The 25,896-nt window shown below is 39.2% G+C and overlaps 1 protein-coding gene across 1 annotated transcript in view; it reads left to right on the top strand.

The window, feature by feature from the left end:
- Positions 1-25,359, top strand: part of HECW2 (HECT, C2 and WW domain containing E3 ubiquitin protein ligase 2) — a 104,536-nt gene extending 79,177 nt beyond the window's left edge. The window contains exons 20-28 of the mRNA XM_014879429.2: positions 207-320; positions 3,922-4,074; positions 6,106-6,204; positions 7,390-7,519; positions 8,111-8,257; positions 8,634-8,748; positions 9,493-9,578; positions 10,935-11,047; positions 16,556-25,359. Coding sequence (XP_014734915.2) covers positions 207-320; positions 3,922-4,074; positions 6,106-6,204; positions 7,390-7,519; positions 8,111-8,257; positions 8,634-8,748; positions 9,493-9,578; positions 10,935-11,047; positions 16,556-16,667 — 1,069 coding nt within the window. The 3' untranslated portion in view covers positions 16,668-25,359. The remainder of the gene's footprint in view (positions 1-206; positions 321-3,921; positions 4,075-6,105; positions 6,205-7,389; positions 7,520-8,110; positions 8,258-8,633; positions 8,749-9,492; positions 9,579-10,934; positions 11,048-16,555) is intronic.
- The last annotated feature ends 537 nt before the right edge of the window (positions 25,360-25,896 follow it).

Genomic DNA, 25,896 nt, shown 5'->3' with positions numbered 1-25,896 from the left:
TTCTTTGTAAAAGGGACATTTTATTGAAACCTAAATGGGAGCATTGGAGGAGATATACTAACAGGAGCTTCCTGATCTGGATAAAATTATCCAGCAGAAACCGGTGTCTCTGAAATCACCCTGTTACTATCCTGCAGTGTAAATAGATGTTTCCAAATGTGGTTCATGTTCACAAATTGCTGTTTCAAAATAATTTTTCCGTTCAGATTAATCATCAGGAGAGATCACTTGCTAGAAGATGCCTTTAACCAGATCATGGGCTACTCAAGAAAAGACCTGCAGAGAAATAAACTCTATGTCACGTTTGTTGGGGAAGAAGGGTGAGTAGAACAGGGAAGTATCTGTGGTCTGAGAACTCAGTGTCTTGCAGCTCCTGTCCCACCAAACTTGTTGTGTAGAGTTAAAAGAGGAAGGACTGCAGTCAGGAAATGCCACATGCATAAGTCTAGAACATACAGCTGTTCAAGATGGCTTCTTAAGCATTTTGCAATGTAACATATCCTGCCTTTGCAGAAGTAATGTGAATTTTCCCAATAGTTGTTGTGTGTTTCAGAATGTTTCTGGAAAAGCAAATTAAAAACCAAACAGCTTTCTTGTGTTATTCATATTTCTTTTCTCTCAGTGCAGTTGTGTCTCCAGGGCTTACCAAAAGACAGGTGCCATTTGTTGGAGGGAGAGTGCTTTCAGAGTAGGCTATGGGCTCAATCCTTAATTTAGCCCTTGTCTGAGGCACTGGGAGCAGAAAGTCCTCAGTGCTGCAGGAGGTGCTCACTGACTCTCCAGCCCGGGGGCTTACATTGCAAATAAAAGCAACTGGGCTGTTGCCAGTTGTTAAAAATACCCAAATATTCCCCAGGCTTCAAAGTCACATTCAGAGAACGCTCAGTCTGTGTCTAATGAAAGTCTAATGTGTTACAGGTTGTGAGATGTGCTTTGCAAAGCAAGATATGGTTAGATTTCCTTTGCAAGTGAAACTGAAACAATGCATTATTTGCTGCTTTTGTCTCTTGATTTGGTAGGTCTTAAAGCCCACTTGTCTGTTTAAATGGTTTATGAAAATGTTCGTAAATACATTAAAACTTTTATTCTGTGATATTCTGATATTCAGAAAACTGCAGCACAGCTCTTGGAGTGCTGTAGTGTGTGCTATTGCCACGCAGTGTGTGAGTCTTTAAAATGCAAAGTTGTAATAGAAACATCTCTTACAAGATTAGATAAAATTAGTATGTCTTTGAAAACCTCTAAATCCTGCTGTTTGTTTAAAGTTTACCCCGAAGCACTTAATGTTAATAAAGACCCAGTGAAGTCTTAAAATAAAGAAAGTTGACAGCTGAGAGCCAAGTGTGGACTTGTTCATATAAATAATATCACCGTGCTGTCTGAGGAAAAGCTCAGAACTGGAATGGCAAGGCTGGTGCACAATGAGATTGCACTGTATTGACAAAGGAGGGTGGGGATGCAGGAGCAAGGCCTGTTTCACACAGCCCCTACCAACCTTTACTTTCACAGCTACAACCTCAAATCACATTTAAAAATGAAAGGGAAATTTTAAAAATCCTACATGAGATATTGATCCGGATACACTATCTCCTTTCATCAGATGTCAGACTTTTGCATTTCACCACTCAGCAACATGAAGAGTGACCTGGAAATGAGGGTGACACCTCTTGTCCCCATTATATCCAGCTTTACATGAGACTCGAGCCTTAATGGAAAAGAATCAGTTAATTAAGAACAAAGTCAAATTAAAATGACGTCAATCCTTTGTTTACACATCTGTATTTTTAATGAAGAAAGGATGTGTGCAAACAGTATTGTTTCATCAGAGATGGTGCAAGGATATGTATCACATCCAGGTACTCATTTGGCCAAGTGAAGAAAGACAGGTCAGGGTGGAGGAGAAGAAGAGTACTGAAAGTTAATTGCTTCCTATTTGCTCCTCCTTTTTTAAGATTTTAAGTAGGGGTTTGCTTTTGCATTTCTTTTCCTCTTGGTAAAGAGATGTAAGTCATAAAGTAATGGGTAAGGAAATACTTACATAATACAACGTTTTAGTAACTATTGATTTATTAGTGTATAAAATAGTAATTGGGGCAACTCAGGGTTATTGCTGTACAAGTGATTTCCGTCATAAGTCTCGTGTTTATCTTCCTCAAATCTTCAGTTTCTATATTCATAAATTGTGATGCTCATTTAATGATTTTTATACGCTCGTAATTCATGTGGTGATACCTTATGAAGATTTAGATAGAAAGAATATTGTTCCTTGTTTTTCCTGAGTTCTTTGAACTACTAGGAGAAGCTGCTTTGCATTTAAGAGTGGTGAATCTGAAGTATTAATGGTGCTTCCTAGGAGACATGAGTCATGTTGCCAACAACATATTACTCTCCTGAATATCCAAATGCCCCACAGTTGCAGCTGTTGTGTGGTTGCATACCTCTCGTATGAAGTTTTCTCGCCCTTGTGCCAAGCCTTTAATTGTAGGATAAATCTGACTGGCAGTGCAGGACTCTCATGATTGATTTATTTAACATGACTCACAGTAACTGCATAGAGAGGGAGTTGTATGAAATGGCTGATAGTTAAGCACAGTTCCCTTTCTATCTCAGGATTTCATAGTGTATCTGATTATCCCAGAAGTTTGCAAAGGTCTTCCAGATGACCCTTTACTTGATCCTGGTATTCATGCCAAGATTAAGATCCAGCAGTTGTCCATGGTATCAAACCATTTTTGAGTATTTTTTTCTCTGATTTGTTGATGGAATCTCCCCCTTCTTGCTGGGGTAAGAATCTGTTTCAGTACTTCCCTGCTGCAGCTTAACAGAAGTGAAATGCTTCCAAATGACTGAAAGGAAAATGTTTTTTATTCAGCTGAGGAAAGATGATTTGTCCTTAGCTTGATAATGGCACTTAGCCTTTATTTTCCTGACAACTTCATCCTCAAAAACAACCCTCATTTGTAGTTGTCTTCTGTAAAAGTTTATGAGCCAAAACATTTGTAGCAGAAGTTCTCTGTGAAAGCTGACCTTCTCTGTGGTACTTCTGTCTGTGCAATGTCTTAGTACTTCAGTTAAATATTAAATCTTTTCTCTATAAAAGATATATCTTTCTCTCTATTTGTCAGGGTTATAATATCTCTGTTCCCCACTGGAAAACCCCTATTTTTCTGTTTTCCAGCTCTAATAGAGCATTAACCTAACTCATTTCACTGGTGACCTGCAGAGTAATGTCACATTTCAGTCTCAGTGCATTGTCAGCAATGAGTTTGTTTATCGTTCAGGAAGAAGGGGTTATTTAGATTCATTAGAACTGGAATCTTGAAATAAGGGGGAAAAAAAGAAAACAACAACAACAAAAAAAAACAACAAAGGAAGTGCACTCTCCAAAAGACATTTAAATACACTCAAGTTTGGAAGACAGACAAGAAAATTTAGACCAAGAAGCATAAATCACTGAAGTAATCTCAGATTATATTGCTAGGGAGAACAGAAATATTATCCCTCAAATTGTCCTATGGTTGCAAGTCTGCAAAGACAAAATAGGACCATTGTTTATTTTCATTGTTAATTTGTCAAGATGCAGATAAGTCAGATTTTGGCTCTTTTCATGATTTTCCTCCTCCCCATCCCCACCACCCCCAATTATTTGGTTATATTCCTGTGGCAAAGAGGCCATTGGAGCTGGAGCCAAAGCTTTTTTCTGAGAGCAGCCCACACGGAGAATTTAATTCCAGTCCTCCAAGCCATTCCGTTTTACAGTAGTCCCTTGAGAGTTCCACATACTTTGGCATTAGGCAATCTGCACGGATAAGGGTTTTGGTTAAAATCTTACGAAATTTTAATCAAAATATAGTGTAAGGAATGTAGATTAAAAAAAAAAAAGTTTCTTGCTTCGTAGTAATGTCAGGTTTCTCTTTAAAGGTTGGACTACAGTGGACCATCAAGAGAGTTTTTTTTCCTGGTGTCCAGGGAGCTCTTCAATCCATATTATGGTTTGTTTGAATATTCAGCCAACGATACCTACACAGTACAAATAAGTCCCATGTCTGCTTTCGTAGACAATCACCATGAATGGTAAGAATTATTTTCTTTATGTTTTTCAGATACATTTTCTGTTATTGCCACTGTAGAACAGCTGCTCAAATATGCTCAGACATGTGACACAGAATCTGATCTTTTTAACCAGCAGCAAAGCAATTGCATTTCTTTAGACTTCCTTGATTTTGGTTTCTCTTGTGGTTTTTAAATGATCTTATTTCTCACAAGGTCAGCAAAATTATGATTTGGAACATGTATCATGGGATTGTCTCACAACACAGCTCCCTGCATTTCTTGTACATTAGCAGTCATTTCATGAAAGCAATATTAACCTCTAGTGTATTAGAAAAAAACAAGAAAAAATAACAACACATTGAGTTTTTGTCAGCTAAGGAGATGAAGGGAGGTTTCAGGCACATATTACTGTATGTAATTTGTTTGAGTCTTCCTAAAGAGCACAGAGATCTCTTCAGTGGAAAAACCCCGACATACCTATTGAAAATAAATCTGTGGTGATATCTTAATTGGGGGTAGGAGGAAGACTGCTGATCACACAGCTTTGAAACAGTCTGTACATTCACCCATGCTTCTAAAATAGTTGTGGAGGATTTTTGCATAATCCCATTTTCACAATTATAAGCCAGTTTAAATCACCCTCAGTTGATTTAAGCCATGGCATCACCATAAATCTGTAAAGCTGTGCTTTACTATTAACAGAGAATTCTGCTGTGTAAGTAGTTGGATTACATTAATAGTGGAGTGACAGCTGCTCATCTCTGTAGGACAGATAGGCACTGAGCTCTTATTTTTTGAAAGCCGGTTATGAAGAATGAGTATCAGAGGGGAATCTCATTACTAATTTTACAAATGAAAAGAAAATTAACTGGTTGGCAGTTCAGTTAGTTGAAGCAACCTGCCTGTTGAACTCCAGTCCATCAAGTCTTTATTGGAAAGGCAGAACAGCTTGGCATAGAGGTGAGAGAAAACCTTTATATGCAGCTTCTGCCAACGTTTTTTATTCATCCCTGGCTTCTGCAGTGCTGGACCAGAGACATTGGGAATGAAGGAGGCATTACCCCATCTCTTTCAGGGAGTACTGGTTTTGTACAGCCCCAGGGGGAATTCAGAAAATGCAGTTGTGACAAGCAATTTATACATGGAAAGGGGAAGGCTCTGCATGTCACATCCTCATCTTGCAAACATTGTACAGGCAGGTAGAATAAAGCCTTGTTTTTTCCAAGAAAAACGTTGTAAAGGATACATAAACAGAAAGTTCAGGAAACATTTACTTTGAAAAAAACCACTAGAATTTAATCTAGTTCTAGAATTGTGGAAGAGTGTTCACAGTGGAGCTTGATTCTCATGGGAATATCTGAAAAGACCTTCCTATTTCAAGGTTGCTGCCATCTGATCTCAGCCTTGGCAAACTTCCTTCTTACACACCCAACAAAATGAAGATAGTAAGGGAAGAAAGAGAGAGGTGAGAGAAGGAGATTCAGATCCTGTTGACATAGAGCTGGAGAGCACTGCAATACATGAAAAGCTTTCTGGCACTGTTTGTGAAAATATACATGGAACTCCTTAACCACAGTCAGAAGAGGGAGCAAGGAGCCACTGTAGGCAGCAAGGACAGGCAGCATGAGCTGTCAGGCTGGGAAAGAGTAGAAAAACCTTTGGCCTCTCTATAACATGACAACAAATTAATCCTGTAGGGGTGTGAAATAAAAATAGGCAGTGGCTATCATTTTGGGAGATAATGCATTTATAAAGTGGCTGCTCTGGCAGGGGCTGATTTAATTAAATATGGATTTGACATTTTTGAGCAGTTGTAACTTAGGTAGCCAAAGGATTCTCTACACCCTGCAGACTTGCTTTTTTATGTTATTTTTTTTCTCTGTGCCTCACTGAGAATGTTAAAGAAACCCAAGAAATAAACAAAAGTACCACAATTTAGACAGAGCTGTCTGATTTAATAATGCTGTTTGGAAATACATGCAAGTTTTGATGACAGAGCAGTGTACCAACCACAAAGTTTCAGTATCACGACTGTAACTCTTTCTCTTCCAGGTTCAGGTTTAGTGGTCGAATTCTTGGTCTTGCTCTGATACATCAGTATTTGCTGGATGCCTTTTTTACAAGACCCTTTTATAAAGCCCTCCTCCGAATGTGAGTAGAATTGCTCTGTCTCATCTTTCGTTTGGTTCCTTCCCCATCAATGATGCCATTTTGTGTATGGATTATTTATGATGCTTTATTGACAAAGGAGACAGGCTGTTGTTTCTAATTTAATAAACTGATTTCAATCCATGAATTTTTGGAAAAATTTCCTCGTTTCCACTACCTCAGAATGTTGTTTGTGATCAGTATGAGAACCTCATGTTTTGTTTTAGCCCTGTTCCCACCTTTCTTCTGCAAAATCTTAGATTTGAAGATGTACAAAGCAATGCTGTGGGCTTATTCCAGATATTAATAGAGTTCTTATTCATTTGTCATGTAATGACTCACAGATAGGGAATGAATCACTTCTTAACTTAGACTGCACCATCCATTCTCAGAGGTAGACTGATTGTTGGCAATCTCCATTTTGAGAAGCTGTACTTTGATAGACTTCAGACTTGGTTTCCAGAACTAGTGCTTCTGTTCTGGCTGAAGCAATGAGAGCTGTGCTTGCTCAGCATGTCTGCAACCTAAGACCTAATGAACTTAAGGTGCTTTATGTTTTATTTGAAAGCTGGTTTTGAGAAGTCTGGAAGCTTTTTTTTTTCTATAAAACATTGCATGTTCCAGTAGTGGGGAATAATTTATCCAGTTCTACTGCACATATATTTTACAAACCCCTAAGTGCTAGCAGCATCATTTTAGTAATAAGGACAAGGAAAGGGAAAATATGACAAAAGGTAAAAAGATATTTCTGTGGTAAGCTGGAAATCGAAGCAGTTCAACAGATGATGAGAGATGAGGCAGTGTAGCCATATGAACAAAAAGGACACTGCTTGCTTGCTAAAAAAATTCTTGCAATTTCTTTTATTATCTGAATTCTTTGTCTCTTCCTTGTATGTATTTTCATAATTCCCAAATATGTTTCACAGGAAACATGGGGCAGACTCACCATAAGCTTAAGAAGCAAAGTGTCTTCAAATTAAATTCTGGAGTTTTGTATATTTACATAGTGATTTTGTGTTGTACAGTAACTGCTGTTACCAGGCAAATAAACAGAGATTTGAAGTTGTCCTCTTTATTGATGTTTCTCTTGGCTCCCATTCACAGTCTGTTTTGTCTGAGTTTAGTTACTGAGCACAGGCTGCTGCCATCATCTGTATTTGTGTGTTTTCTTCTTCTTTCTTCTGTCAGACTCTGTGACCTGAGTGACCTGGAATATCTGGATGAGGAATTTCACCAGAGTTTGCAGTGGATGAAAGACAATGATATACATGATATCCTAGATCTCACGTTTACTGTAAATGAAGAAGTTTTTGGGCAGGTGTGCAAGATTCTTCATTTCCTTGGTGGTGCATTCTAGTGCTAGTTAAACCTTTATTTGGACAGAAGAGAAAGTGTCCCTCTATGCTGCTTTGAACTTGTATTTTAAAAATTCCTGCTGGTGAAACCAATGTTGAAATCTAAGGAAGAATTATTATTATTATTACCCGGTCAAACATGTTTTTCTGGTTGAGGACGTTTTCTGGAGAATATCTGAAATATCAGACTTTAGGATTGCTTTGCTAGAAGTAGTTTAGCTGAATTTAATTGTAGCAAATTTGCCATTCAAAGGTATTGCAACACCTTTGTTAAGGTATTATTCAGAAAACTTCAGTACTTTAATCACTGTAAAGATTGTTTTCTCACCTTATTCTTAATACTAATTATGAAGGTTCCTCATACTAAATGGAATTTTAAATATTATTAAAAAAAGAATCTTTTGTATGTTCTCTCGCTTCTTGTATTCCAGTTCACTAATCAGGCTTGGTTAGTGATTTTGAGGAATTTCTTTGACTTAAAAATTATAATTATTACAATTCCTTCTTTTGTCTTTATAATAACTGTGTTGTCACTTGGTCATTTTTGTCCCAAGATCACAGAAAGGGAACTAAAGCCAGGAGGTGCCAATATCCCAGTCACTGAAAAGAACAAGAAAGAATACATAGAGAGAATGGTGAAATGGAGAATTGAGAGAGGAGTTGTACAGCAAACAGAAAGTCTAGTTCGTGGTTTCTATGAGGTAAAATGCTCTAAAATGAAATTTACTGTCTTTCTCCTTCCAAAATAGTTTTCTCCTCGTATACATTTCCAAAATATGGGGTCCCAAATACAATCAGGAGTGCCCTTGCAGATACTGGAAGGGGAAGGGAGGGTAAAAAAAATTTTCTTAGTCATTTATGTATGGTTATGTGTCTTCTTTGCACTGGACAGTATTCTCAACCACTGTATGATTATCACTGAATCCTCTCTCTGTTTCTGCATTGGGTCTCTGGGACTTGTTTGTTTAAAAAGACAAAACCTGGATTCTGAATTACCTTAGTAGCAGACTTTATGGGGAGGCACAACTCAGTCAGCACATGAAGAAATGGTGCTATGCATTTTATTTCCTTTCACAGGTGGTTGATGCAAGACTGGTGTCTGTATTTGATGCCAGAGAACTGGAACTGGTTATAGCTGGAACAGCAGAAATTGACCTGAGTGATTGGAGAAATAATACAGAGTACAGAGGAGGTAACTTGAATTTTGACTTGCTCAGTTGGAGTGTTGGGGACTGTGGAACTACCCAGTTCCCAAGACAGTAAAGAACCATCACATGAGATATATTTATAGTAACTTTTGAACTTCTCTGGTTAAGTTAGTATTAGGGGAAGGTAATTTGTCCATTTCAATTTGCTTCATTGCATCCCCTTGCAGCTCTTCCCTGGCTGTTCTTGCCCAGAGAGCATGACAGAACACTATTCTCTACAGAAAGTACCATGCCCAGCTGCACCTCCCAGACTTGGCAGAGAAATGGAAATGGTGGCCATTCTTAGTCAGATATTCCTCCTTTTTTTTTTACACACTCAAAGGTGACAGAAAATTAGAAGAAATCCCAGTGGCTGAGGCTAGTAGTTGAGATAATTTGAGAACAACAGAAGATCTGAGAACTGTGAGAGAGATGGTTGCAGCATCATCTGTAGCTTTGGATAAATAAATAGCACAGTATTGGAATATTTCAAGAATTGCCATTCCTGTTAGTGATTGATTAATGGAAGAAATGTTTGCACAAGGGATCTCACTTCTTTCTGTCATTCTCTGCCTTTAGGATATTTAAACATTCTAGGGTATTTTTCTCTCACCTCCTGCCTTTTGATGCCATTGGATAAAGAATATGGCATTATTGTGACTCGGGCTAAACTAGGAAAAGCTTACTAACTATTGCCTCTACCACTTCCATAGCACCTAAAAGTATAAAGGCTCTTGTTGTTTTAACAGGTTATCATGACAATCACATTGTAATTCGGTGGTTCTGGGCTGCTGTGGAGAGGTTCAACAATGAGCAACGACTAAGACTTTTACAGGTGAGAAATCAGCTGATCTGTGTAAAAATAATTAAAATTTGATGCTAAACTAGCCTCACCCTAGTTCAAGATACTCAGAAATTATGGTGATGTTTGCTAGTGGGACTAGCCTGAGTCAGAAGATAAATGTAATAATTTCAAGTGACCGAAGCTCACAACTATTTTTATAGATTTCTAAGTTAAAAAGTAAATTTAAAATACAATGGCTGATGTCAATAATCCTTTACTATTGTTTGATTAAAAGTACATTAAGACTCCTAAAGATAGAAAAGGAAAACTGTGTAATTGATTATGTCATTAGGTAGAAATGTTAATAGTATTTATACAGCTTAGGAAGGAGAAACCTTAGATGGAAGTTCAAGGCCTCAAATTAGAAAATAATGATGGAAACCTTAAAGTCAGTCCAATTCCATTTTCACTAAACCTGCAGGTTCCAATCACCCTGCTTCTGGAGGACAAAATATCTCAACAGAAGAATATTTCTACATATGGGTTTACTATTGAGTTAAATTTTAAAAGTTCAGGTTACATCCATCCTATCTGTAAGGAAACAGACAAACCTCCACTGCAAGCCATACCACGTTATTGATCTAATACGAAATCTGCTGGTTTTAACAATTCAGAATTTTTATCTGATCACTGAATTATGAAGAATTTTCTTTTTTGAATCTGCTTAAGTATTTTTAAAAAGCCAGTGAAAAGGCTGTGTGGAACATCTCATTTGATGAGGAGACAGAAATGTCTGCTTGTATGTTCCTATCACATCTTAGTCAAAGGTTTTTATAATATCCAGGTCATTGCAAATTAAGTAATCTCTGATCTGTCAAAAGCTATGTTTGATCTGTTCATGACAGTTTGTAAGTAAAACTGCTCACCAGTCAGTATTTCAGCAAATGTCAGTAGGCACACCTAACCTTCAGAATTTAGTCCTTTTCTTGCAGTAGTTAATGGTGGTTTATAAAGCAATTAAAATCCGTATAGCTAGAAAGGCATAACATGAAGCCACCAGACATTACTACTTTTTGTATTAAGTCCTTTTAATGCAAGAAACGGCAGCAAAAAACTCACTTAGGCTTAGGTCTGAGTAACTGGATATTGATAGTGTGTTATTCCACAGTATTTATGCAGCAGAAAACCTTTGGAGGAAATGAATCTGCTAAGCTGAATCTTGTAGAGCCCAGCCAGGAAATGGCCTGTTTGCCCTTAGCCTCCATGTAAAGTAGCATTTATTGCTTGTGCCTCACGAATTTCCCTGCTTGCCAAATGCTTTTCCCAAAGCCTTTGGGTTGCTGTGAGTGCCTCCCCCAGCCCGTGTGTGACAGCCCAGGCCTGTCCTGACTGTGTTTGTGCTGCCAGTTTGTCACAGGCACGTCCAGCATTCCCTACGAAGGCTTTGCCTCTCTCCGCGGGAGCAACGGGCCCAGGCGCTTCTGCGTGGAGAAGTGGGGGAAGATCACGGCTCTTCCAAGGTACAGCTCTGGCTACTGATGGCCAGGGTGGCTTCACGGTGCCACTCTCTGGGGTAACACATCAGCTGTTTGGCAAACATTAGCAAGCTTTCACTGAATATGCAAATATACCTTCCCTTACATGCAAATTTCCTTCCCCGTTGTTGCGGTGTCCGATGCATCCATTTTGGCTTGAGCTCAGTTTTGTTCTCTTAAGGCAGTGTAACTGGGGCTGACGTCCACACTGTAGTGTTTTTCTCATGGAAAATTATCTTAGAATGATAGCTACTTCTGACTTTCTTTGTTACATTTGATTAAACGTGCAAGTGTTTACTTACTGAACATGCAGTTCACAAGTTAGGAGCAAAAATTAATATGAATTAAAATGAAATAGCTCTTGTGACTGTGTCTGACTGAAAGCTACCATCATATTTTTGCATCAGACACAGGCTTTATAGTATACTTTCGTGATATAATTTTTATGCTTGGTCTGATGTTGAGTGTTAACAAATACTGAAGAGGCAAGTTGTGAGTGCAGAATAGGTGGGAGGGAGTAATTCCACTTGAGAAGCAGCAAGAGAGACAAGAGAAGGTGAGGATTTCAAACAGAACAAGTAAGATCAATTGAAATTGTTGAAGTGGGTAAGGGAATGGTATGAGAGTCCAAGATATGAAAGCAGAAGTTGAGTTGTGTAAGCCCTTGGAATTTATATTGGGTAGGGCAGGTTTAGAGGAGTAGGATGAAAAGATTAGGAAAAAAAACCAACTTTCCAATTTTTAGAGCAGAAAAAAGGGTCCTTTTCAAAGGTCCATGATAACAATGCCAGGACTAGGCTAATAACATGTGAATGGTGAACGAAACACCTTCAGCTTGGTTTCTTCGTTGACAAAAAATGACAGGTTCTTGTCTTTTCTCTACTGTGATCAGACTGATACCTGGGAGATTTTCTTTCACCCAGTTCTGTGATTCTGCAGCCTCTAGAATGGATTAGGAGTAGTTAGACACAGGTTGGTGTGTGGAGTGTGGGCAACCTAACTCTGCTTAATCAGACCTCATCTTTAGTATGCCGTGTACAGCCTCTGGAGGGGGCTTTGGGCTGGGCTGATCCATGGAGGAAACTCAACCCTAATCATAAACCTTGTTTACTCCTCACAAACAAGATGTCTCAGGAATAACTTGCATTCAGAGTCTCATCTTAGACACAGGGTGGTGGTCAGAGACACAGAGAGTCTCTCTGACCAACAGCCTGTAGGATTTTCCTCCAGCACAAGGTTGGAGGCAGAAATGTCTCTTGTGTTGGCTCCTGCCATCAGAACTGCATGGAGAAGGTCATGAACACAGGAGTGCTGTGAAATCCACAGGCACAGCAGGTGGCCTTTAAACAGAGCCATCTTTCCTGTTTACAGCACAAATGAGAGCCAGACAACTGAGGATTGAAGGAATCCAAATCCTGAAAATCACTATTTCATATCAAATACTCTAATATCATCTGGGGGCCTAGTAATATGTTGTAGCCCAGTAAGTCTCCTTTATAGTTTGATTATGATTGGCCTATGGACTAGCTTTAATTCTGTTTAAAAAGTAAAAGCTGTGACTTTTTAAAAAATAATTTCTGACTTCAAAAAGAAATTTTTTTTGGTGAGTTTAAGTAAGAAAAGAGATTGCATGATTTTTTCCATATATTCTCTGAAGCTGAAATTCCTGGTGCTTGCAAGCAGAGCTTGCAGCATGGAAAAGGTCAGGACCTGCCAGAACAGGATGTTCAAAATTTCCTCTGGAAAGGTTATGCAGAACCATGGTTGTGATAAATTGCAGAATGAAACTGCTTCCAGAAGTGCAATATGGAGAAACACGTTGAGAATCTTTGCTATCATAGGCCGTTCATCAAGTTTAGGGGAAATGCCAACTTCTCACATTTAAGAGATTGTATCATTCGTTGAAATTTCACTTACGTTTCCCTTGGTTAGGAAACACTTGATTTTTGTCTCTCTGGATCGTTTTTACCATACAAATGTGAGAATTAAAGTAAAAACATCTGTGTGTGACAAACACCTACAGTCATCATGAGCAAGCAGCTCCTGGTATCCACACATGGGGAACCTTGAGCTCATAAAAAATGAAACATCTTCCATGATAGTAGTGCTTAAATGGGTTAAGCCCCAAGCTGAAAGCACTGTTTGCATTTTTACCTGTGTAGTTCTTGGATGCAGTGCAGCTTCAGCCTGGGTCTCAGCAGCCTCTGAGACTCCCCGTGCAAACACCGGCTACTGCTGGCTTGGAGGTAACACATCAGTAACTACAACCCCGAGTAGCAACTTTGAGAAGGTTTCCAAACAAGCCCAGCATGTGTAAACACATCGCTGGATCTGCTGGGAACGCTGCCCTAGGACTGTGTGACTCTTACTGATTCTCAGATAACTAAAGCTTTTATGTTAAGGCACCATCACTCACTCCTAGCAGTGTTGTACTTTGCAAATTGCCCTCTTAGCAGGAGTGCTTGTGAAATTTGATAGTGCTCGGTGGAAAAGTGAGGATTTAACAGGTCAGTGGACTTTGTGTCTTCCTCTGTTTCTAAAAACACTGCTGCAATGCTGAAAATATGTAAGAATACCTATCTCTTCTTCCTGGTCTGAGAGACAAAGGGACAGCTAGGATAGTCACTTAGGTATGTGGCTGTGGCCTAAGCAGCTGTGAATGTAAACACAGAAGTTTTCACTAGATGTTTGCCTAGTTCCCACTGTTCTGACTGCTGTGTAATCAGCTCTGCTGAATCCAAATAGCGAGATTTCTGTGAGGTACATGTCAGGTTGCCGAGCTTGTATTGCTGTCTTTTACACTAACTAGGCAGCATGTACAATGCCCTGGAAAGATTGATTATTATGGCTCCAGCTTAACTACTGCTACCCCAGTGCCACTTCTACTTCCTTCTTTTGCACTGTGTTGCAGATTAGACTGAACGAGGGGAGGGTCTGCTACTCTTTCAATTCACTGCCATGCTGAGAGATTGGTTCCAGGCTCATTGCTGTATATTAATTTATTCATGCCTGTGATGATTCACTTGAAAATGATATTTGTCTGACTCCTGCATTTTAAGCCTAAGTCAGTCTCTTTTACTACATTAATTAAAATGAAGAGGAGTTTAATTGGGAATCTGTGAATTTAGGCTTTAGGAACCAAGGTGGGTTTTTGTGTTGTTAAAAGATGTGAGCCCAGGAAGATGAACAGTTAGTGCCTATGTGGTTTGAAATGTTGGAATGGGAAAATATTACCCAGAAGGAAAAAAATGCATTTGTCTCAAGGACTTAGGAAGTTGTTTGCTGGGGTTTGAAAAGCATGCATCGCCTCAGAAGACAAAGGTCTTGTTTTTGTCCTTTTTAATTACTTGGTTTTCCACAGTAAGTGATTCCATTTTCGAAATTGCCCTCAAAATAAGATAAAACTCAGTTCTCTTAATAAATGTAAACAACGTGCCAGCTTACTATTAAACCAGTTCCTAATGAATCCCTTGCTAATTATATACTGTGTCTTTTATAATTTGTGGTTTTACAGCCCACACAGCATGATCCATAGTTCTAATGAGTGGCTGTCAGCCCCATGGAGCAGAAGCATGTGGTTAGGCTCTTAATTGCCTAAGACTCTTCAACACTCTACATTGAATTTAAGGGATCACTAAGTTCCATTTGCTGCTGGGCTTAAATCGGTCTTTTTCTTCAAAAAAGAGTATTTTCAATTTTTTTAAAGTACTCTGTGGGAAATGGAATAATTTAATCTATACCACATGTATTACTTTATAAGGTTTTTGGAAAGGCAAAGGAGGAATAAAAAGAGAGCTTTCCTCCAGGAGTCTTGGAGTGATGGCTGGGTAGAAAAATTTTACCAGACCCCTGGAATACAGGATGGGGAAATGGCATTTCTGCTATGCAGCATGCAGCAGCAGTGTTCTTCTAAGGGTACTGTATTTGGGGAGGGTGCTAAAGGCAATGTTTTTTTAAGTGATTGCACGTTTGGTGTTTGGACTGTGTTTATAATAATGGTGTGACCTAGTGTGCTGTGTACACATATCTTCAGCCTGATATTTTTATGACACTGCAAGGCTGTAACTGAGTGGTTGTTTCAGCTTCAAGAAGTTTCAGTTTGTAATGGACTCTTGAGTTTTTTAACAAGCGAGATTAACCCACTTCACTCCATGTTCCATTCCCAGAGCTGGGAGCTGAGAGGCACTTAAAGTGGCAATTATGAATTTGCTCACGTGGGAGAGTAGCATCTTCTGGCTCAGAGAAAGTCTGTGCAGGTCTGTGGTAGACAGCTGGATTTCTGGGACTGGTTAGGTTAAATGAGGAGCATTTGCTGTGAGGAGGGAGCTTGTTCAGTCCTTCCTTATAAACATGTTAAATATTTACACTTAATACAGATCATACTGATGAAGGGCAGGGCACTGCAGGAGTTTAGATTTCAGCTGGATTGAATTTAAATAAATAACTCTATGTTGTATTTTATTGCAAAAGAATGAAGTATTTGTAAACAGAGACCTGCCAAAATACTAAAATCAGTCTAAAGTGAGGCTTTGTTACAAAGCTTTAGAGCAGAAGAGATGCCTCTTCCAGTTTCTCTTTGCATCATTTCATCCTCAAGAACTCATCACATTAATAATTACATTATCTATTTCATTAGAGCAGGCTCATTCACTACAGTCTTTTAGAAAGTACCATCCTTAGCATGCCCTGAGGTCAGGCAATGATATCCATGATTCCACTAGGAAGAGAAACCTTTGTTATCTCCCTTTTCATTACCTGGAGGAGGTTTTGAGAGACAGTTCCAAGTGTGTCAACAAACTTGAGGTAGATGGACGTCAAAAACTGAGAAATAAATCACAAGGTTGCTCTCTTAAGAAAGCAGGGTGGTTGCCAGAAGTTCGTGCATGGTTTTGTGTAATTCCAAAAGCTGCTGGCCTCTAGGGCAGATATATCCATTGGGAATATCAGCACAAGCAGTAGCACCTCAACAACATCATCCATATGCCAAGGAAATTGTAGAAGGAAGAGCAGCTAATTGATCTGTTTTTTACCACTGTGGGATTGTTTTATGTAGATCTGGAGATGTATGGAAATATTTTGTTTATCATTACAAATAGAGTATTCAAGTATCACCCATACAGAAAAGAAAGGCTACGTCTCAGAAGACTCATTTAAAGCCAAGATTTCAGACCCATACTGTTTGAATTGTACCGTGCCAAATCATTCTCTTTTTTTCTCATGCACATTTGATGGATAAAATTTATCCCATTCCTTTTGGACTGTCAAGATGTTTCTAAAGAGCTTCATAAATGCTTCTTACTGCCTTATTTTAATGAGAAGAAAGTAGATTAAACCTCACTACCTGTTCAGTTGGAAAACATCATCTGACAGAACAAAGTCTTCTAAAAGAATACTATCTGCCCATCTCTATTCCAGCACATACCAGTCTGTGTGTTCTCTTTTGAACTTTTCAAATAATACACTTCTTTACCTCCTCTCTCTTTTTCCCCTCAGGGCTCACACTTGTTTCAATCGTCTGGACCTTCCCCCTTACCCATCATTCTCTATGTTATATGAAAAACTGTTGACAGCAGTAGAAGAGACAAGTACTTTTGGACTTGAGTGATACACAAACCACAGTGCCCAGCTCATTGGACTTTTGTGGATCTGTCTTCTCAAGGAATGAATGAACTTTTGTATTTGATTTCCTAGAGGAAAATTGTTTCATGGTGCAATTCAAATAATGAGGTTCCACGAAGGAGCTTGTGAAGCAATTAAAAAGCATTGTGGTAGTGGCAGAATTCTCAACAGTGAAACTACAGTGTGCCTGGTGTGCCAAGGGAAAGCCAAGTCTTGCAATCCATGGGTTTTTGGGATGGTTACACTTCTTAAACTTATGTTCTGAGCAAACCAGAAACGTGATGCCATGTTGTGATCCATCTGGCTACTGCAAAACTGACATGTACCCAAGGACTGGATTTCATCAAAGTTGTTGAATAGAAAATTCAAGTCAAAATGTGAAATCATTCAGCCCCTTACCTACCCAGTAAATTATCAAAAAAGCATACAACTTAACTTTATAAATTCTTTTTTTTTTTAATTCATGAAGGTACATTACTTTATGCCATATAACAGCATATCCAACACTTGCTTTACCTAAGACTATGAGTGCCTGCATGGGGAACACCATAGAGCTCAAGTTCCTGGGGCAGAAGTGAGTTGGAAGGGAAAGTCAGCAACAAAGGATGTAACAACAACGGCTTGTGCATTGAGGAGGTTTGTGGAAATGCCAGTGGTGTGTATGACAAAATATGGGCTGTTACAATGAACTTAATAACTTAATAAGACTGATTTTATGCTTTATACTGCATGGAAACTATTTTAAGAAGAAACTAGCAATTTATCATAGCATATCAGGAAAAAACCCTAACACAGTGACTTCTGTTTATTTTTATAGGTTCATTATATTATGTTTCTTAGAGTGTAAACAGGAAACAAGCAAACAAAAGTGTAATTTCTGTTTTGTCACTTTCCATGCTTGAACAGACATTCTGCTAGTGTTTATTCTTTAAGCACTCTCCAGGGAAAAAAATGCCTTTTATTTTTATAAGAGTAAAACAACTCCCGAAAATATTTTGCACTGAATGTACCAAAGTTGAAGGGACATTATGATCTGACTGATAGCAAATTGCATCACTATCAAATATCTATAAAAATGCTTAGGAACCAGGCTTTCTTCACAGTGCCATGTCTATAGATATCAGGACTGTGCACATAAGTAATAATTTTATAATACTATATGTGATACTGTAATATGCATTTATTTTAAATGCATCCGGGTCATTTTTCATGCATTGGATAACTTAATGCAGTGGAGTTTAATACAGATATTTCATATGCTCCCCACAACTTTTTATTTGTACAGCACTGTAAAACACTAGCTCATTTGGAAAACCATGAATAACTTCTTTAAGGTGAGCCACTGGTCATAATGCCACTGTCCTGTATCAGTGAACACCTACAAGATGTAAAGTGTTCGTAGTGTCCAAGCTTGCATTTTCACTGATAAATAGTTTTCTTATCAAATGTTATTTGAAGCAGTTTTTATGGCATATCAAACACTGCATGGACACCGATTTCTTTATGCTTAATTTTGCTGAAATACACGAGGCTTGCTCGCTTCTATTTTTGGTACTTTTCCTCCAGATGGTCTTGTGGAACACTTGTGCAGCTGCGCTCCGTTTCTTGCACAGCTGCTGTCACGCACTGCATCCACCACATTTTCAAATTCCAGGAGTTGCGCTTGGATACTGGATAACAAGAGCACGAATCCTGCTCTGTGCCAGCCCTTTTGGTAGCACAGCCAGCTCTGTTCTGTGGGAAAAGTAGCTTTTGAAGTACCCTTCTCACTTTGGAGGCTCTGGAAGGGCCATCTGAGGGAGGTGTCCTGCTTGTTCTGGTGGGAGGTTTTTCCCAGCGGAGGCGAGCATCCCTGGAGATGTTGTCAGCAGAGACTGCCAGTCCATCCTCCGAGGCAGAAGGCAGCTGCAGCTGTGGTGGTGACTCAGAAAACCCTTCAGACTTATTGAGGAAATGTCACATATGCAAAGGAAAAGCAAAATCAGGGGGAAAGCATTGTTTTATTTCAAGAAATACTGAGCTCTTCTGCATGACATCTGGGACTCTCTTAAGTAACTTAGGTTTTCTTAGGCTACTTCTGGCTGGTATGAAGTAGCAAAGAAAAATCCAAACACATCACCCTGTTACTACATGTATATTTACCAGTCTTTGCTAAGATTGCATGTCACAGGTCCTAATGCACATCTCTTTTCAGAACATGAATGAGCAGTAGGCAAACTGACTTTTCAGCGGGTCACTCCAGCACGGCTCATGTTTCATGGGATCCATTCACTGAGTAGTAGAACTCTGGCACTCGGAGCAGAATGCAACTTCTGATTGGTTGAAAGACTACAGAATTTTCATTTTACAACACTGTGTTAACTGTGGTCTTAAAAAAGAGATTTCCCAGGTGGAAACTGTATCAACACGTTTTGAACCAGATACTCTTTGGAATGAAAAGTTTAAATATTTGGCACAAAGTAAGTTTATACTAGTTTGCCTTTTAAGTTATGCTTTTGTACAAAACTAAAACAATAAATGCATCTTGTCAATTTTTATTTAAATATATCTACTGCACCCATTTGTTCTGTACTTATGCATGTAAAAATAACTGAAATCAGCCATGATAATGTGGTATTCTGTAAAGATGTGACAAGGCCACGAGTGGGGCAGCTGTCAGTTAGAAAACAGATTAAAAAAAAAGAAAATCCAGAATATTTGTAGCACTAAACCCAAGAGAGACTAAGGAGAAGTTGCTGCTTCCTCCTGTGCTGCCAACATCCCCTGGGGGACTCTAGAAAAGCACAGAGTGAAGATTGAGGTGTCAGCTGGGTACAGCTCCCTGTGCCGCCTGGAGCACTTGGCTCTTTGTGACAGTGCAAGTGATGCTGCTGCTCTGAAGGGATTAGCAAGGAGGGAGTATAGGAAAGGAAGCCTGAGCTCAGTCAAATACTCACATCTCCTGGCAACTGCTTGGAATGTTCTCCCTTTGGTTTTGGAAGCCATTCCTGTTCAGTGTGTCCCAAGGGAGAGCCAGCTTCCATGTCCTGCAGCTGACTGCAGCAGGCAACCAGGATGCCATGGTTTATGACAGAATGTAGCAGGAATGAGAGTCCACACAGAGAAGGGCTGGGGAGCCTTTCCAAAGTTCTGTATCTCCTCAGAGCTTTTCTAGATGGTGCTAAGGAGCTTTGCATTTAGGAAGGAAAAAAGTAGAATTCAGCCAATGACAGCTCATACTAACTTAACCCTTAACCCGCAGCATCTCCATCACACAGAGGCTGGCAAGGGATGTCCCTGCACGAATTTAAGTGAAGGATCCATGTTTTCTGCTTTGCTGGGAAGTGCAGCTGCACATCACCAGCCAAAAAGCAGCTCCCAGGTCACTGCAGCCTGGGCAGGCTGGCAGCAGCGTGGCCTCAGGCCCCCACACTCCAGGGCCAGGCACCCTCTCCCCAGGTCCCAGCATCCCAGCAGAGGTGTGCTTTGCTCACCTGGTGCTGCTGACACCAGGTTATGGCCAGAACACTCCTGAATACACCAAAAATCTTGGAATCCATGAAATTGTGCAGTGTGACACTTGCTGTAGCAAGCAGTCACCCATTCAGAGTCTGCAGCCAGCAGCTGTGAGGGGAGTGGTGCCTTTGCCCAGAGCAGGCAGGGCACAGCCATCTGTCACACCACCAGCAGCACCGGGCAGGGCAGGAAAACCTTTCAGTCCAGACCTTCTTCCCCACCCCCTCCTTGCCTGCTGTTTTTCCTCAGTATTCATCAAATATTTGCCTCCTTTTGCTTTTAAACATAATTTTCATTATCCTTGTACTGACCCTACCATAAAAAAATGTTAATATGGCTTAGAGGGTATGTGGGGTGAACTCTTCTGCATTCACAGGCCTGCTCATGGGCACCACATGAGCTCCACATGGCAGCAGTTAACCCCAGGCACACAGGGGTGGGGAACATCTGTAATCTTTGGGGAAACTGAAAATCTAGGCAGCAGCATCCTGGCAGGACATCACACAAAGCTTCTGGTACGAGTTGGACTGGCAGAGCACTGGACTGGTAGTTTGCTCAGTTTAAAATTATAGGAGAGAGAAGAGGCTTGTGGTTTCTATGTATTTTTAATCCTTAAAAAAAAGGTTTTTAAAAAATTCCTTCTGAAACATTTGCAATGGTATCATCTGGTTGTTAAATGTAATTTCAGCAGTATTAATTGCAGATGTTTACTGAGTTTCTCCAGTGGTAGCTGCAGAGTTTTATGGAGCTGCTTGAAGCATGCTGTCTCTGGACTGAGTCCCTATTCACATCAGGGGAATCTTCAGCTGCTGTGTTTGAATGGCCAGTGTAAGTTCACTTCCCATAACATAAAGCAAGTTACTTCTTTTCAGTGAATGAAACTTATCTGCATTAAATTATACTAACGGTGTTGTTTTTCCTGCCACTTTTTTTATGTGGAGGGTTAATATATTCCTGTTAGCACTAATGGGAATTGAGCAGGAGGTTGATCTCCAGTTATAAGATTGCAGATGTAGCTTTCATCTACTGTTGTTTTCCCTTCTCATCCTTTTCTCTCTGGGCAAGCAATTGAACTCCAAGCAAAATTTCAGAAGAATTACTCAAAGCTGGCTTCTTAAACTATTTGTGTTTCGGCTCAATTATGTGCTATAAAACAGAACTGCAGAAATGCTATGGGTTGACTGGCTCATCAGTTTAAGTAAAAAATTCTTTACAATTTTGTTAGTGCAACCACAGTGGCTGCTGTTGGACTAGTCTAACCTTTTGCCTAAATATTTTACAACAAAAAAGAATTTTGGAGGTTGAACTTGATATGACTTGTTTGCTGGAAAATTAAATATACATTAGTAAATAACAGAGGACAATAATAACTTTACTGTAAAGGCAGTATAACCCACTTCTGTTAGCAGTATGCAGAATTACAATGCTGACCCTCCAAACACAGAATTTTCACAATGAAAGATGGTTTGTATTTTGCATGTCTTCCAGATAGACCATAAGCTTCATAGTGCTTCTGTTCAGCTTTAAAAATGGACTAATTTTGGCACTACGCTAATACTATTTAGGATGTTCATTGCTATGAAATGTTTTTTATTTAAACTTTTTTAGTATTTTTAAATATTTTCCTTTAGGACTTTACTTCATAGGCTTTGCTCAGAGCCATATTATGCTGTAGGTATTTTAAGGTAAAATCATGCTTATTTGATAATTCTGTTTTGTATGACTGACCTTCTGGCTACTGCTTAGAAGGGTTCCTCCTGATTGTTGGTAAAAGGATGACTGTCAAGGGCTGCTGGAATGGTTACAATCCATTGAAGTATCTGTATGTATTCAAAATGCATTTAGAAATACCTCCTGAAGTATTAGTTGCTACACTCATTGATTGGCCCCTTTCTAAGTCAATAATTCAAAACTTGAACTTGTTTCCTTTCAGATTACATTGCAGAATAATTATACTAAAATTTTAACTAGAGATGTATTCTGACAAATTTCTCAAAGCTATGATGGATGTGAAAGGGAGCCTAGCTATGCTGCTCTCAATCCTTTCACCCATTAAAAAACTTCTGAATAATCAAACTTTATCTTTTGGGTTTCAGTTGTTTCTTGTTTTCAGAACTTTGAGAAACTTCTCATTCAGCCCATATGAGAAAAAACCTTGCCTACTTTGAGGCTTTTGTTAAGCACTCAGGAGGTATATTGTTCAACTAATTTAACATACTTTTGTGCTGACATCAATTAGCTTTTAAATGTATAGACCTACAAAACTCCACAGGACTCTGGTCTCCCTTATTCTGGGCTGCCTTACAAAGCCATCCATCCTGTCCCTTTTGATTGCACATAATCCTGCAATCACCCAGAGACAATTGCTGACCACCTACACTGACTGTAGCTGTAGTATCACAGTAAAGACTGGGTTTGGGTTTGCTTTCAAAAGCAGCTCCCTCATTCCAGAGTCGACAGGATCACTGTTACACTGGTATCAAGACTAAGAGGTTTAAGAAAAATAGTTACAAAGATTTTTTTAAATAGTTGATTAGGTATCCAAGAGTAAAATATCTTTTGGTTTTGGTTCTGCAAAATTAATGAGGCAGGGGATATTGCTTGCAATGTTTTATATTGCCAGAATTTGTGGTCCCCATGGGCTGTCCCAGGCTATTGGCCAGGTGGGTGCAGAGCCTTTGCAGTGAGGCAGGTGATGCTGCTCCAGAAATCACAGCAGCAGCAGATCTGTTACTGTAGTGAGTGAGGACTGTGCCTTCCACAGCTGGAGGCCTTCTCATGCAGCTCTTGAACTGGATTCTTCCCAAAAGCTTGTTCTATCTGTGATGCCTGCTAATTGCAATACAAGCAGCTCGTGACACACTCCACTGACTATTCAACATCTTTCATTTTAACCGAGGATTACATTTTTCATAGTTAGAAATGCCCATTCCGCAGTATAAGGACAATAAAAGAGGATTTTGCTCAGACGTCATCATACTTGATTGCCATTCTGACTGCAGTCAGACGTTGGAGCTCACTAATTTTAAAGTAGATTACTGTATGAATAAGAAAAAAATCTCGGAAGCCTCATAAATAATTCTAAGAAGGAATGTAATTGTAGGTGCTGTAATGATAAGGCAGGGCAGTTCCACACAGCACATGAGATACAGCCATGGAGGAGTGCTGGAGAGAAGACGAGTCTGAGAGTAGGCACAGAAAAAGGACTGCACTTAGAGGACAGGGAGCAGGACAGTGAGCTGTGATGACCCGTGGGATGTAAATAAAACAGGATACTTCCTGCTTGAAAATCAGGCTATGATAATGCACCTAGGAAAGAATGACTGTTCATCCTGAAATATATTGGTGCAACTGCAAGACATGCTTTAACTGATTATTAGCTATTGAAAGTCTTAATGACACAATCAGAAAAATTACTTCTGTGTGGTTTGGCTTTTTTGTTTTGTTTTATTGTGACTGGTTTTTTTGTTGTTTTTTATTTGGGCTATTTTTAGGAAAACGAAGGCTTCTAAATAAGAGTGGTGTCTGGAAGCCCTCTTTTGTTTGAGCAAGCAATGACTATTACTATCTGCATTTGGCAAGGGACAGAACTTCTGATAAGAGGTCAAATCATCACAACCAGTGGTGACTTTCCTTTCCAATATGATGGGCCAAATCCCTAATGTTTAATGTGTCAAAATGCAGATTTTAATTTTTTTTCTAAGATACTTGATGTTTGCATTATGTTTCTGTAAGAACCATGCATTTCCACAACCAGGATTGATGTGGCATTCCCAAAGCTTACTTAGGGTAATTAGAATATTCTCAGTGACCTAGGTAACTTCAGCCAAACTGATGCAAGTCTTGATTCCATTCGTACTCAAATGACATTATCCAAAAAAATACAATGTAAGAGGGTGGGAGGGTTTCATGATGGGTTTCTGTACCTAAAAGTTGACCTGTTTTTTTTACCTAAAAGACAAGACTATTGAATGAGTCAATATGAGAGTCAAAAGAACTCCTTGTGGGTTTTCTTCTTCAGCATGGTTACTGAGATGGTAGGAGTTTTATATAAACTTGAAGTCCTAAATGAGAAGACAACTCCCATGTTGAACCATACTGGTTCAATAGTTCCATACAGCAGGACATTTTTCTGCAATGAGTCTGCAGCACTCAGGAGACTGCTGTTTATTATCAGCATTGCAGGGAGGAGGAGAATTATGGTAATATTAACTACATAAATCACATTTGGAGGATGCTTTTTCTTTGCACGCTGTTTTTCCTGGGAATGACACAGCCTTGAGGGCATCCATGAATCCTGTTCAGCAAGGCTGCTTTTTGAATAATTGACTGAACATTTGTACTTGTAAGGGCTGGTACAGTATGGAAAGGGAGGTATTCAGAGGAAAAGAAGGTAATGAGGGATGTGGTGTGGAATACTGCTACCCCCAAGTCAGTCGATGTTCCTGCCCTTGCTAGGTTACAGTTTGGGTTATTCAGCATGTTTGAAAGTGTGTAGAGTTTTACAAGTTTTTGTAGTGGGGATGCAGGCATCCAGAATCTAACAGGATTATAGGTGCATCTTCCTCATTTTTGACAATTACTTGATATAATTTTATACCAAGTTCTTTGTTTTTAAAGAATTTCAGGCACTGAGAATATGGAGTGCATATTTATTTCTAAGCTTTAAGTAGAACACAGTGTATTTTTTAATCCTTTCCATACTTTTCAGTTAAGTGTTCACAAGACTGTATATCAAATACAATTCCAAGATTTTCTATCTTTCTACAAGCCAGTTTAAGTTTCATCTGAATTTGGTACATGACTTTCACAAAACACTAAATGGGGAATACATGCTTCAGGCATTAAGATGGTTTCCCTCCTTTTCCCCATTCACATTGCATTACATTTCATGATTTTTTTCTTCGAGGCAGAGAGAACAGATAGAAAATATGTTGAGTGTGTTACAGGGGCACACAATGTGTGTCATTGTGCCTGGCTGCAAGGAATGTACTATAATGTTTGACTGCTCACAGATTTACATAATTTGAATACAGGACTGTTGTGTTGTATTCCCTGTTACTCAAAAACATTTGGGGAAAAGAATTTTCTGTGTATAATTTTATTTTCATACTGATCTCTATTTTGTTTAAGACCATGTTTCATCATGAAATCACTTAATTAAAATAAATCTTCTTACAAAATCCGCTTTGTAAATCATCTCTTTTATTGTGCCTCTGAATATACTGTAACATCCTTTTTAAAGTGAGTACCTTTAGATCATTCTGTCTTTCGCAGCATTTAAAAACCTTTAGAGAAACCACAAGATACTCTTTCTGACATCTCCTTTGCTAAGTGACTTCTGGTGGCCTGTGGAGTCTGGCATATCACAAATCATGATTTTGGAAGTGGGGAAATTAAGGATTCTGCAGCCATATGCAACATAATTTGAATATGAGCTACATGTGAAAAAAACCAACCCTATGACAAACAAAGCACCAGATATCACAGCCAGCACATTGGAGAGGCTTGGGCTTTGTAGAAGAGCCTCTGCTTTTGAATGGAGCATCAGACCTGGCAGCAGAATACTTCCCAGCAGTGGCTGTAGCACAGGAAACCTCTCTTTTTCACAGGGAAATACTTTCGGGGGAAATGCATTCTTTTGTCCTTAATGAAAGTCAGCGGCCCCCACCAAATATTTCCTTCTACTTTTCTAAGAGATAATGCTGGTTAGAGTGAGA

This window comes from Sturnus vulgaris, chromosome 7 (assembly GCF_052056855.1).
Source record: "Sturnus vulgaris isolate bStuVul1 chromosome 7, bStuVul1.hap1, whole genome shotgun sequence".
Lineage (NCBI taxonomy): Eukaryota > Metazoa > Chordata > Aves > Passeriformes > Sturnidae > Sturnus > Sturnus vulgaris.
The sequence above is the reverse complement of the archived record's forward strand: the minus strand, read 5'-3'. Positions and strand labels throughout refer to the sequence as shown.